This window comes from Drepanopeziza brunnea, assembly GCF_022702325.1.
Source record: "Drepanopeziza brunnea f. sp. 'multigermtubi' strain 214-2 chromosome Unknown ctg6, whole genome shotgun sequence".
NCBI lineage: Eukaryota > Fungi > Ascomycota > Leotiomycetes > Helotiales > Drepanopezizaceae > Drepanopeziza > Drepanopeziza brunnea.
In genome coordinates this window covers 1,119,774-1,134,146 of record NW_027094069.1, presented here as the reverse complement: position 1 = coordinate 1,134,146, position 14,373 = coordinate 1,119,774, and the positions used below count along the sequence as shown (strand labels likewise).

The 14,373-nt window shown below is 49.9% G+C and overlaps 3 protein-coding genes across 3 annotated transcripts; all 3 read right to left on the bottom strand.

The window, feature by feature from the left end:
* Positions 1-790: 790 nt before the first annotated feature.
* On the bottom strand, positions 791-2,315 carry L3040_004154 (uncharacterized protein; the record flags this gene model as incomplete). Its single annotated transcript, XM_007289064.2, has 2 exons — positions 791-1,368; positions 1,481-2,315. The coding sequence occupies 2 exons, from the start codon at positions 2,313-2,315 to the stop codon at positions 791-793; spliced, it is 1,413 nt and encodes a 470-aa protein (XP_007289126.1).
* A 7,320-nt stretch (positions 2,316-9,635) lies between these two features.
* On the bottom strand, positions 9,636-11,722 carry L3040_004153 (uncharacterized protein; the record flags this gene model as incomplete). The annotated part of the gene is made up of 5 exons (XM_007289065.1): positions 9,636-10,672; positions 10,725-10,784; positions 10,834-10,935; positions 11,063-11,374; positions 11,461-11,722. The coding sequence occupies 5 exons, from the start codon at positions 11,720-11,722 to the stop codon at positions 9,636-9,638; spliced, it is 1,773 nt and encodes a 590-aa protein (XP_007289127.1).
* A 700-nt stretch (positions 11,723-12,422) lies between these two features.
* L3040_004152 (uncharacterized protein) lies at positions 12,423-13,799 on the bottom strand (the record flags this gene model as incomplete). Its single annotated transcript, XM_007289066.1, has 2 exons — positions 12,423-13,649; positions 13,707-13,799. 2 exons carry the CDS (start codon positions 13,797-13,799, stop codon positions 12,423-12,425), a joined length of 1,320 nt encoding a protein of 439 aa, XP_007289128.1.
* Positions 13,800-14,373: the final 574 nt, after the last annotated feature.

The following is a 14,373-nucleotide window of genomic DNA, read 5'->3' as shown; positions in this document are numbered from 1 at the left end:
ATGATAGACCCAACTTCCTTGAATTCTTCACCTACGGGGACTTCGACTTGGATGGAGCGCGAAAGCCGCGTCTCAGACGGTACTCTCCAAAAAGATAGCCGGTAATGACCGTGAACAACTCGAGAGACAGTGTGATCAAGAGAGGTGATGGGCCGGATTGATACGGTTGTCTGTTGACGTGCAACCGCGGTTGAAACTCTATTTTTTTGCTAAGGGCGGCACTAGTGGGGTGGAGGGGTATAATTCCTGGGTCACGTGAGCGACGGGGTTGGTGGAATTCGATCCTGGGATTGCTTGAGCATGCCCGGGCTAAAGCCGTTAATTGTAGTCTTGATACAATGCTATTGTTCTTGTGGAGGCAGTGGAAGTTGATCTGAATCCGCTGGATCAACACCACATGGAACAGATACATAAGACACCAGACTAGCGATATTCTCACTGGCGGAAAAGGATAACTGTTGAATTCGTTACTATCCTTGTTTCGTACAGACCTCTACCAGACATCAGTATCACAGGCATCGAAGAGCTGCTCTATACATTCGGGTACTGGTATTAGGTTGTCTATGAACAAGCATAGCTATTTTCTACCGAGACAGAACACCAGAGCAACCGTGACTCGTCTTTGAAAGGCTCCAAGACTCCTTGCCATCCCAACCGTCTTTGGTATTGTAAAATATCCCCTTCCCAACGCCACCTTTGAACACCAGGATTTCCAGGGCTAAATACACATCCATCCGTCCATCCATTCAAAAACACCGCTCCAGCGCTAGTTTTCTCTTCAGGGATATATTCAAACTGCTTCTGCGTGCCTTCCTACTACCTCCACAGGACCTTCGGCATACGGCCGACGCAGCTTCGCTCTGGTATTTGCCGAGTCGGACGGACCAAAGCTGGCAGCCCCTGAAATTTCCGAGGCGTTTCGTTTTAGTCTTGGTGACCAGGCGGTAAGAATATCACCAGCGGCTGGTCGAGTAGTATCAGGATGCAGGGCCTCGGTATTGGAAGGGCCGTCAAGGAGTCGGTCGTACGCCCACGAAGCTTCCAGTCCAGTCTTGAAAGGAGCAATCTCTCTCAACTCGGCCCACGAGAGCGTGTCCTCGGCCATGGCAATGTACAGGTCGAGGATTTTCCCGCTTTCATCGTTGACAGCGCAATTGATCTGCAGGAATTCAGCGTCGTAGTTGCTCCCAATGAGGTAGTCGTCAAGTGGGCGGAGCATCGGGAGACCGCGGAGACTTTTGGCATCGCAAAGACGAGCAACGAGGGGGTGCCAGGGCCGTCCATGGAGAATGGCACAGAAAGCATCGTTAACCGCGTTTCGGAACGAGGCGCTGTCGGTGTCGGGAACAACAACAACTTGATGGAGACCTGAGCAGTGTTAGTATTTGAGTGCCCGCGAGATGATCATACGTGAGAAGGCCCGATCTGCAGTAGCAAATCGGGCCACGAAGCACGAGGTGGTGTGAAGGAGGGTTCCAACCTCTTGATAAACAACGCTTGTAGGCGGCCGTGTCCTTCTCGAACGGAAAAGGCTGTGACGAGGTCGGTAGGAGTGACACGTGGACGGTCCAAGACTGCGATCCAGATCCAATGCTGGAGACTCTGTCTCGGAAGGATCGAATGCGAGTAGCTTCGTCGGCCATCATAGGATGCAAAGGGAAGCGAGACTCGCGAGGGGTCGGGCTCAGGGACATATCCGACTCGTCGGATTTCTTCGATGGGGGCGTTGATGCTCTCCGTCTCCGACTGATAGCGGCCTTACTGAAGGATCCCAGGCTATCGACCTTGTCCTCGAGCCGCATCGAAGCATCGTCGAGTTCCATCAACTGGTTCCGGAACCCCTGAACAGTGTCCACCAGGCCTTCGATGGTATCGTCGTAGTACGGCGTCCGGTGGTTCAGAGCCCCGACATTTTGGAAGAGGCTGCTCTGCTGGCGATAGACATTCTTGAACTCGACTTCGCTTTCGGCTCGACTCCGATCCACTAGCTCTTCCAGGCAGCCGATGCGATCCACGAGTCCACCACTCCCGCCGCGCCTCTCTCGTTCCAGCTGCTCGACCAGCCAGTCGACCTTCTTTCTCAAAGCCTCCAGCTCTTGCCGCTCGACCGAGTTACTCTCCTTCTCCGGGATATGATAGCACGCTTGATGCCCGCAATCACAAGTGCTGCCAGGTACAGATCTACTCAAGGCAAAGCCGACACAGGCACACCGTAGCCCTGTCAGTTCCGGGTGTGAGAGGATATATCGACAGCCCCCTTTCGGTAGATGTGAATCGTCGGCTCGCGACTTCTCATATCGCGAGGGAGAATACATGCTCGTGGTGTCCAGGCTGTCCGAATCGGTGGCCCCCGAGGAGTACGGAAGTCATACGTAGAGAGTCAACCGTTAGGGATAAAAGGGGGTTTTTTTCGTTCGAAGGTCGGAAGGAGTCGAGGATTTGGCAGCTAATTTGTGGATTGCGGTTCTGGGGGGGATTTGGGGGGGGGGGGGGTCGGTGGACATGCGTGGGGTTTTTTTTGGGGGGGGGCGGTGGGGGGTCAGGACGACGCAGAAGCGCAGAAGCCTAACCGAGATCTGAGCTGGACCTGAGTAGAAGTAAGTACAGCGTACTAGTAGTATATGTATGCATATGATAAGATAAGAAAGATACCTACAGGAGAGGCAGGTAACCTGTGCTTGTCCGCTGGGTACTTACTTTCTTTACTAACAATTTAAGTGCGGGAGGAGGTGAGAAGGTTGATAGACAGTTATGAGCAGGGAGGTGATGGATATACGTAGGGGATTGGGGATTGGGGATTGGGATTGGGATTTCGGAAGGGTGATTGATGGGGGTAATGGCGTGCGAATGCGAAGGGCAGGGAAGGGAAGTATATCCTAGAACAGGAGCTGGCAAGGCCCCCGGCCCGGCCGGCCGTATATTAATTGCTGATGGTGGCACGACGTTGATGTTGATGTTGCTTGTCTGGTATCACAGGGCGAATCGTCTCGCGAAGCATGATGGAAATGCAAAAGAGATGTCGAGGTTGAGATGAAGGTGGATAATATATATCATAAGGAATCAGAGGCAGTGAGTGGTGGGATGGATGGATGGATGGATGGATGGATGGATGGATGATAGACAAATAGATAGGGATAGCAGACAAACAGATACGGTACCGGTAGTAGTACAGTAGATACTACTACTACTTCGGAGATACTTTCCTTGTACCTCCCAACGGAGGCTTATCACGCGGCTGGGCTCTAATAATAGTAGCACATATGATATGCCCCCCACGCGGAAACAGAGCAACGGGAGAGATAGTAGTAAGTACCGGTACAGTACAGTAAGTGTAGCGGTAGCGCCACTGGCACTGGCACTGGCACTGGTTCTGGTTCTTCTTCTGGTTCTGGCGAATAATAGTAAAGTCTCGTGACCGACTCTTGCGCCGTGAGTCGGAGGGAGTTATACTTTTACCACTCGGCTCGGAGAAGAAGGTGAGAAAAAAAAAGAAGAAAAAGGGTCGAAACTCTAAGATCATGTCGAAGCTGGACCCGTCGATTGTCTCCAGCTCTTCTTCCACCGGTACAGACCGTCTTCAAGTATCTTCAGTGCTGTACGAATGAAGGCGTGCGTCTGATGCTCTACTGCCAGGTGCCAGGCAGGGCACGACACGGCACCTTTACTTCTAGAACCATCGCTAATGAACAAACATCAACAACGAGTTCATCGAGTCCCGTCCTATTCCCATTCCACGGGTCCATGTCCATGTCCATGTCCATGTTCATGTCCATGTCCATGTCCATATCCATGTCCATCCAGCTCTTTCTCTCTCCTTCTCTTTATCTATCTCTAACTCTATCTCCCACCCAGTCCTTTTGAGTTTGCGATAAATCCCGTGTAACGAGTAGGTGGGAGGCGGCCCGCCATTCCAACCGATTTCACTTATTTCGCTTAACCTCACACAATTACCCGATTTGCTGAGTTTGGCCCTCTTCCTGTGCCTGTCTGCTGTTACCAAAAAAAAAAAAAAAAAAAAAAAAAAAAAAAAAAAAACACTATCAGCCACAAAGAATAATAATAGAAAAACAAGAAAAAAAAAAAAAAAAACCACTCTCTGCATTATCTATCGAGACCTCCAACCCACACTTGACCACGACGACATTCCTTCCCCGCTGCTTGCCTCCGCTCAACACTTTTCTCGCACGTGCGCCTAGGGGGAAGGGGGAAGGGGGAAGGGGGAAAGGGGGGGGGAAGGGAGGGTGGGGGAGGGGACATCTCACCTCAATCATCAGTCACAGTGACACAGATGGAGACCAGGAAAAGAGGCCCCCCAGGCGTCATCACGCAGGTACCCATCACGCACGTACGTAGTACTACGTACTACGTACGTTTTACCCATCTCGATCCCCGATCCCCAATCCCGATCCCGATCCCGGCTCCGATGCCGACTCCGATCCCGATCCCGATTTTCGATTTTCGGTTTCGATTTCGATTTCGATTTCGAAGAGATACCGGTACAGTACCTACCGGTACCGGTAGAGCGGAGAGATTCCACGGTTTTAAAAAATAAAATAAAAAATTTAATTTTTTAATTTTTTTTTTATTTTTTTTTGGTTTCTGGTCCAGATCCAGCGAGCGGTCTTTGCCGAGGCCAGTGATGGCTGGTTGGTCGGTCGGCAAGAGAAGAATAGTACAGGGATATGTACCGGTATGTAGTAGTAGTAGTAGTAGTAGTAGTAGTAGTACTACGTACTTACTGTAGATACCTAGATACTACGTACCTTATCGACTCTGCTCGGCACTCAAGTAGGTACAACGTACGCAGGAGTTCGTTCGTTCGTTGTCTCGTTCTTTCCTTCTCTGCCTCACAGTTCGTTCGACCTTGCCCATCAAAAAAAAAGAAAGCCCAAGCGTGATCTCCCCCGCGAGATACGTACTACGCAGATACCGACCTCCCTTGGCCATCTCAGAGATAGATAGATACCGACCTACGTAGTACCTTGGACATACCTACCTATCCTTTGGACTTGTATACAGTATGAGATGAGAAGCTCAATCTCGCCTACTCTTTCCTCTTTCCTCTTTGCTCTTTCCTCTTTCCTCTTTCCTCTTTCCTCTTTCCTCTTTCCTCTTTCCCCTCTCCCCTCTCCCCTCTCCCTTCCCCCCCTCATCCTCCTTCACCAAAAAAAGCCAATCCATCCATCCATCCATCCATCCATCCATCCATCCATCCATCCATCCATCCATCCATCCATCCATCCATCCATCCATCCATCCATCCATCCACCCCCCCTTCCACCCCCATCCACCCCCATCCGCCCCACCCCATCCCACCCCATCCCATCCCATCCCGTCCTTCCTCCTCAACCCCATCCACTACCCTCCACTCCACTCCAGCCCTAACCAACCACCCAGCCCTACCCAGCCCTACCCAGAAACCAAACAAGCAAGCAAGCAAGCCGAAGCCAGTACTACGGTACCCCCCCCCGCGACTCTCCCGTCCTCAACGCCCGATGAGAATAGTAGCAACAGACCAAACAGGAAGGGAAAGGACGATATCAACTTCTTCTTCCCCCTCCTCTCTTCTTCTCTCCTTCTCCCCCTTTTCCTTACTTCCTCCCCCCCTCCCCCCCCCCTCCTTTCCCTCTCTCACAAACAAGTTCACAAATATTAAGATTTTCCGAGGGGAAAAGGGGCAAAGGGGCAAAAGGGCAAAATGAAAAAGGAAAAAGGAAAAAGGAAAAAAGGAAAAAAAAGGGGGGGAGGTACCTATCGATCGGACCTCATACAAGAAAGTAAGTAAGTAAGTACCAGTAGGTACCTACCGGGTACAACAAGTCAAGGCTTGGACTCAGAATCGAAACATGTGAACATGTGAACATGGGTTTTGCTACGGTACCGGTACCTAGGTCGACGAAGGTACCTACCGGTACCTGTACCGGTACCGGTAGGTCGGAGATGCTAACTACTTTCTACGACCTGACTACTACGGACGTACCGGTAGTACGGACGGGGAATATTTTAAATTTTTAATAATCGAAGAAGATGGAAGGTTGATAGGGAAAAGGCTGATTAGATTAGAGAGAGTAGTGCGCTATTTCCTACGTATCCTCGGGACAGTGGGGAGTTGGGGGATACGTCAAGAATATATACACACACACACACACACATATATATATATATACCTAGGTAACTTGTGTGCTACATAGAGTCTTGCTAGACTTGGACATCTATCTACCCGGCTTTCCACAGCTGCAATCAGTCACTACCTTAAAGGCAGGTTAGGGGGTTATTTAAACCGTCAGCTGATCCTCTAACAACCCTCTCTTTAAAAAACCATTCCAAGAGGTCAGTTAGCATAGCTAGTACTAATAAATCCCCCCAAGCCGATACTCAAAATTCAATCAAACAGAATCCAAAAACAAACGATTCAAACCATTCACAATCCCAGCTTTAAACCAAAACCATTTCCATCGATTACACCGGTTTTTTTTTTTTTTTTTTAATAAGAGCTCGTCTTTTCGTTCTCAACGATTATTGCTAAAACTAAGATTGTTTTGATCGATGAAATCGTCGTTTATAAGAGTCGGTCGGTCGGTCTTTTTGCGAAGAGATTGTTTTCAGAACGTTTTGTGGCTATCTTAAAAGGGGGGCTAAGAGATTCTTTCTTTACGTGCTTGTACGAGGTGCTTTTTTACGAACTTTCCGCTCTTTTTCTTTCTCTTTCTCTTTCTCGCTCTTTCTCTTTCTCTTGCGGTAGAAAGAAAGGTCAAAAAAAAGAGAGAGGGGCTAAAGAGCCGAAATCGAATCATCGACATGCGACGTCTCTTTTCGAGCAGATCTTTCTTTTACCGGCGATTCCGAACCTTTTTTTTTTTTTTTTTTTTTTTTTTTTTTTTTTTTTTTTCGCTTTTCGAATACCACCCCAACGACAATCTATACCTACCTACCTACCCACCTAACGGGCACACCGATTACAGAAAAGCCCCCAGAAGATCTGCAATATAAAAAAAAAAAAAAAAAAGGAACGCTTATAAGAGATGAGAGAAGAAGCGCTTACCGGTATTTACTTACTTACTTACTTACTTACTTACCTAGTTCGATCGATCCATCCATCCATCCATCGAAAACACAATACCGCTCGCGCTTTCGAAATCAAGAAAGAGCCTCCTGCCAACACACCGACCGGCTCTATCCTCTATCTAGCTAGTATCCCAAAGCCACGAGCGCAAGCCTTCTCAGCCTTTACGATAAAAGAAAATCGATGTCTATACCTACTACCGGTATACGGCTCGATCGAAGCCGCGCGCAAAAGCTATACATACATACACACATACATACACATACATACACACGTACGTATGCGATACGATGCGACAGTCATCGAGAGAGAAAACTCCACGCCCAGCACTATGAATTGCTTGCTTTTAGGCGGTTTCCAAAGCGTGCGGCTAGGTAGGTATTTAACGAGAAAGGTTTCCTTTCACGTAGGGTTTCTTTTTATTCTCGATTGATTAGATAGATAGATTTTTAGATAGATAGATAGATACCGATAGTAGGTAGTACTTTGTATATAATTCCTTTACGTAGCACGTTGCTGTGCGGGTGCTTTATAGGAGGTCTTTAGGGTCTGAGCATTGCGTTTTGGGATACCCGCTTGACGTTAATAGATGCAATAATAATAACAACAACAACATGGTCGTCTTATAGCCGTCCCCGAGCTTGAAACCGTCTCGGAGAACGTGAATTAATAAGCAAATAATCTCTTTTTCTTTTCAATTACTTGCTGGTTTACCTTATACTACCTGCACCACCCCCTTATTTCACCAACCTCACCCCAGAGCGAAGGCACCGCACTACCACCGCGGCTAAACTTCTACTAACTCAATCGATTCCGACTAGAAAAAAAAAATGAAAGCGTTGATATATATACCGGTACAAGCCGTAGCAGCGACACCGAGAAAGATCTTGCTTAGCGTCGAACTAATTAAATTATTCTTAAAACGATTCTATTTAAGAGATAATTTTCATCTATAACGACCTTAAAGAGTGGGGTAAGGGGTCATTTAAATGGTCCTCTGATCCTCTTTCACAAGAGACGGCCATGAGACCGCCTAAATTCAAATACTCAGCTCTTTTTAAGAAGAGTTGATCGAGAAGACCGTCTTGTAGCCGTCTTATAGCCGTCCTCGTCTATATTTTGTAAAACAGGCTTATCAACAAGCTCGTTTTCAAAAAAAAAAAAAAAAAAAAAAATTTGAAATAATCCGATGACCGTTCTACAGAAGATGTAATTATAAGTGAAAATTACCTTTTAGATAAGAAGATTGTTTCAGTGATAATTTAAAAAAGTTCGACGCCACGATCTTTCTCGGTATCGCTACGACGGCTTGTATACCGGTATCAACGCTTTCATTTTTTTTATCACCGAAATCGATCGATTTAGCAAAAGTCGGGGGGGGGGGGGGGGGGGGGGGGGTGTAGTAAGTGGTTAAGGTAGTAAAAGGTAGATTAGCAATCAGTAAAAAGAGTATTTGCTTACTACGTCACGTTCTCAAGGACGGTTTTGAGCTCAAGGACGGCTGTAGGACGGCCATAGGACGGTCTTAAAACGCTCGAAGACGGTTCCACGACGGTTCTTATACGGAAAGACGAGTGTCTAAAAAAACGATTTAATCGAATAAAATAATTTCATTTGAGCGACGATTTAAATAATTTAAATCGTTTGTTTTCAAATTCTATTCAATCTTAAGTATAGGCCTAGGGTGATCTACCAGCCATGCCAACTTATTAAAATCGTTCATAAAAGAGATGGTTATCGGACGATCAGCTGACCGTCTAAATGCTCTTGCATTCCCTTTTAAGGTATATCAATTATCGAACGATTTTAATTTTCTAAAACGGGCTTATTAATAAACTGGTTTTAAAAATATGGACAAAGACGGTTATAAGTCGGCCACAAAACGGTCTCTTTCAACGGGACGGTCTTCTCGGTAAACTATTCTTGAAAAGAGCTTAGTACGGAATTTAAGCGGTCTAATAACCGTCTTTTGTAAAAAAGATCAGAGGACCATTTAAATGACCCCTACCACCCTTTAAGGTATTCTTGAAAAGAGCTTAGTACGGAATTTAAGCGGTCTAACAACCGTCTTTTACAAAAGAGAGTCAGAGGACCGCTCAAATGACCCCCTACCTGTCTTGAAGGTATTCTTGAAAAGAGCTTAGCACGGAATTTAAGCGGTCTAACAACCGTCTTTTACAAAAGAGAGTCAGAGGACCGCTCAAATGACCCCCTACCTGCCTTGAAGGTATTCTTGAAAAGAGCTTAGTACGGAATTTAAGCGGTCTAACAACCGTCTTTTACAAAAGAGAGTCAGAGGACCGCTCAAATAACCCCCTACCTGTCTTGAAGGTATTCTTGAAAAGAGCTTAGTACGGAATTTAAGCGGTCTAATAACCGTCTTTTACAAAAGAGAGGCAGAGGACCGCTCAAATGACCCCCTACCTGCCTTGAAGGTATGCGAACTTGTCCGAGAGATCCGAACTACGGACGGGTCCCAGATTAGCCCATGCTCCATGCTGCCATTGTGTTCCATACCCTCCCCAAAGTCACCACCAGAACTCGAAACATGAACACGTCCCGATTCTCCCTCTCACTTCGGACCTCGACCGTCCATCGATGCCTCGTCCTGGCTTCTCCTCTCTCGAGCTCCCTGGTACCCGGAGGAGCCGGAGCGATCCAGGACCGGCCGCCGCTTCGCACCGTTGAAGGCCCTCGCGGCAGCCGTGACAGCCTCGCCACTTCCAGAGTTCCTGTCCAGGTTTCGTCGATTCCGGCTGCTGTTCTGCGATCCGTGCGCGCTGCTTCGTCCGGAGTTGTGACGAAGTGCGGTGACAAAGCTGCTGTTCGACTCGTCACGCCTCGTCGTCTCCGTCTCCTGGATCTCGCGTGGTCGGCTTCGGCTGGATGTTCTCGGGGGCACGGCCGTTCTTCCGGAGGGCTTGGTCGCCTCCGTCCTCGAGTGGCGAGACGTCTCGAAGGTACCGTCTCTTGACAGAGAGGGTGACTCCGACGGCGGCTGGCTCGCTTCTGTGGAACTTCGCGGATGACTGTAGCCTGCTCGGGTCCGTCTTGGTGTCTGGCCGGTCCTGGCCCTTTGCGCGAGGACTTCATCGTCGCCCGGTCGGAAGGAGAACGCAACCTGCGAAGGCGATTCCTGGGACAGGCTGTCATAGCGAGACTTGGAGCCTATGGATTCCCGGATCGACAGATCTGCCATCCTCCATATCGAGCCTGTCGAATTGATCGACATGGACCTCGCCTGGAAGCCAATACCAAGCCCAGAAGGGGCAGCAAGTGGGGAAACGGTGTCGCTCCTACCCTTGGGTGAATTTGTGCTCGATTCCGACTCGGAAGACGAATTGAAGGCCGCCCCAAACTCCGCCTGTGCTTGCCGTCGCGCAAGCTCCTCAAGCTGCGCCTGGCTAAGTGCCGCCAAGTCAGGATCTGGACCTTGTTGTCGCACCGATTCGACCAACTCTGCTGGCGACGCGTACAGAGGAAAACTGCTAGTGGATGCTCGTGACTCTAGAACACGGCCCTTGGAAGAGATTTCGGGTGGTGTATTACGAACGTCGGTCGACACTTCTCGCGCATTGGCTCTGATTCTGGTCTTGAAGAATCGATCGGCTCACCAAAGTCAGTATGAGGGTAGGTCCATATGGGATAGCGGAATACTTACCTCGATATTTGTCATTCGGAGTAATCTCGATGGGTATCTCTGTGATACTGTCCGAACGCCCTGTGCCAGGTCAGACGACACAGTAGAAATTGAGGGGACGAAGCCTCACCTCTGGAGTTACGCGCAACGTTTCGCGCCTTGATCGTGCCAACCTCCCGTCCGATTCTTTCTCCAATCTTCGAGCCATGGACTGTACTCTTGGTTCTAGCCACTGGACGGTCGGGGGGCTTAGCAAATGTTCCATTTTGCCTGTCCCAAGAGCAAAGTACCCATGAGACAGAAACTGGAAAAGGGAGGGGGGAGGGAGGCGGGGAGCGATGCTGCCTGATTGTACTTACAGCTGACTTTTTCCATACCCCCCTCTGTGTTGCTCAGCAAGACCTCCAACTTCCTCATCTCATTCTTGTAGTCCCGCTCCTTCAAATCCCACTGCGTAGCCAACGTCTCAAAGTCCTTGATGTCCTTCGTGTGCCCCTGCTTCAGCTCTTCGATCGACTCGTTCTTTCTCCGTAGCTCCTGTCCCAGCTCTTGATAGGCTTCCAGTACGTGCAGGATGGCGCTGTTGTATTCCACCGGGACCGGCGCGACCGAGCTCTGATTCATCATGATCACCTTGAGCATTTCCGCCATCTGATCCCCCGAGGGCTTGTCTGGAGTCCCCCCGTCAGCGAGCGTGGTCCGGAGCGCGTAGGAGGTGCGCAAGAGAAGTCATTTGGATCAGTGGGGAGGGACGTACGATACACCGTCTCGGGATTCCGAAGGCTAAAGAATGTATCCGGCGTCGGGGGGATTGGCGGCGTCGCGGGACGGATGCCAATGAAGGAAGATACTCGAGATGAGGGTCGAAGTCGGGGGGTGCTGGCATGGATCGAGATGCCATCCTCACTCTCCGTGCCAGCAACACTCTCGTCGAAAGAGAGGTTGCTTGGCCGTTCACTGGCATTTGACGCGCCGTATGTTCTGCCTCGTCCAAAGACAGGTCTCAGCCAGTCCGTCATCTTGGGACTGCAGCGATGTTGGCTCTGGAGTGATAAATTTACGGAGCGTCGGTGAGAAGAGGAAGTCGCCGTTGTTGACTTCTTTCCAAAATGGCAAGCGAAGGGCACGGTTATGACTCAGGTACAGCTCGAAGAGTGTGAACGTGTGAACCTGTAGCGATTCCGAATTTCGACGGTACTGTGCGATCCGACTTGAATTCAACCATACAAATGCATTTCAACTTCAGTGTCATAGTTTGAGGATTTCACGGCGAATTGCGGCTGCTTTTAGAGGGGTTTCGTGGCAAGGCTTCTCTGCATTCATGATCTTTCAGCAAGCTTATATGCTTGCAGATCTGGCTAGTATAGCGGGCATAGCAAGCCTGCTATGCTATGATGCGGACGCCAAGGGCTCATTGAGAACGAGGTCTGAGTGACTGCCTGGGTATGGTAAGAGGGAAACGCAAACACACCCTGTAAAACCACCGCTCCCTCCCCCAACTCCGTTTGGCAATATACAAAACCCATGGAGTCTCTTTCTCCATCCAGTATGGACCACCGCGATCATACATAGCGCGTGGTGTTCCCGCCGAGACAGGCGCTACACCAGCGCGTGACTTCCATCGCGACGAGGTATTGTGATTCTCCCATTGTATTGGCAATTCCTCTGGGCATCCCAGAGTGTATGGTCATGCGCAAGGCAAGATCCAAATGCCCGCGATCAGTAGAAGAGGTCCTCTGCCTTCTGTCTCCGCCGTCCTCTGCCTTCCAATTTCTCCGAGAACAGCTCCTTGCCGGAATTGTCGCCCAGAGTAGCAGGGAACAACTCTTTCACTCGAGAAGCTCCTTTAATGTTGAAACCTTGCGAAGATGGGCTCAGAGCAGAACCGCGAATAGTGATCCTGGAGGCCAACGAACCACCTCTTGCCCGGCTATCCGAGCTGCCATCCATGAAAGGCACCGGCATTCTGCTGGCAAACAAGTCGGCTGCCTCATCGGCGGCATTGAAAGCCGCTGAACGGCGATGCTTGGGGCTAACTTTCTGGGGGAAGAGCTCCTTCGTAGCACTGGCCTCTCTCAGCTGCGCCTTGATAGCTTGCGCTTTCACCCGGTTTGCAGAAGCCACCTCGTTGTTAATCCGTCTCCTCTCCGCAATGCGAGCCTCCACTATATCTTGGGCCCCAGCTCTATCCCGAGTCGGAGAGGCACTTCGATTGCGTAATCTCCCACTCCCTCTGTCATCACGCGATGGGAATAATTCTCTGCCAGCGGCTTTTGGATACCGACCGCCCCGATCTTCCCGACCTCGGTTCTCGCTACTAGAGGGTGGACCACGGCGAGTACTTCTGTCTGCCCGTTGTGCTATAGCTGCCGCATCGTCATCATAGAGGGAAGCATCGAAGTTGGACTCGCGCTCTCGCCTTTCTTGCTCGTTGTCGTCGTAACGCTGGCTGCGGTATCCCCCATCTTCTCGGTCCCGATAATTTCTTGGTCCTCTGTTACTCTGCTTGCGCCGTTCGGCTGGGTCATGCTCTGGGTTGAAGAGGTAGAATCTGCTTCGCTCCCGAGCTCCGGCTTGCTTCCGATCCCCCACTACAGCCAACCTCACCACCAGTTTTGTGTCGGGGTGAAGAGGGAATGCTTTTGCTGGAATCGCTTGTAGAGTGGGAAGTTGCGAAACATCTGGGGCTTCGACGGCCGCAAAGGCCACCAAAGCTGCCTGCGCAATCTCCGGAGTGTCGTAGATGAGGTTGGCAGATGTGTCATCGATCCATTCGACGCGTACAGGTCGGTGAAGGTCGTAGTGCTCCGAGGCGAAGGCTAGGATGTCTTTGGTGGTGAGGTTGTCTAGGCCTCGGAGGTGAACTTTCTGAGGCGTAACTTCGCGCGCATTCTCTTCTGTGGTGTCATTGGGGATATCAAGGGCGACTGGTGTCTCTTGCAGAGCCTGGATGACAGGTTAGTCCTTGCGCCAGGAGAATCGCAAGGCGGGATCGGAACCTACCGAGACCTTGGGTTCGGCGAGAATGTCAATATCTGGGATGATCAGCTCCTCGGTCATTCCCATGTCAATGTCCATCTCCATATCCATATCCATCGTGACTGGCTGGCTATGCTTGGGCCAGGTGTGGCGGGATTTTCGTAGATGGTGAGAGTGAGGGCGAGGGGGAGCTCGAGTCGTTTTATCACGTCTTTGGGAGCTGGGCGCGAGGAGAATTCGGGGTCGAGCCGCGGGAGGTGAATCGGCTGTCACTGGCTGGCGCGTCAAGCTCGAGCTTGCGCGGTTGATTGATTGATTGATTGATTGATTAATAAGCTTTCAAGAGACCAATATGATTGTAGATGTGAATGTGAAAGTGAATGTGAAAGTGAACGTGGATGTGAGTGTGAATGTGAGTGTGAATGTAAGTGTGAATTGTAAATGGTGGCATGCATGGCGAAGCAGTTACTCCGACGGGGCAGGCAGTCTGTTAAATTCTCGTCTAAGCGTCGTCGGTTCGCGGGCAAGGCTGAGGTGAAAGTTGCCAGCAGCCAGGGTGGAGGAATGCCAAGCCGGATCTACTATATTCCGAGACACCCACTCATGTCTTGTTCCAACGACCTCACACAAGAGTATACATATCACGTGGTATTGATCTCGCTGAAGGACTGTTCTGGTTTGTTTTCATGTT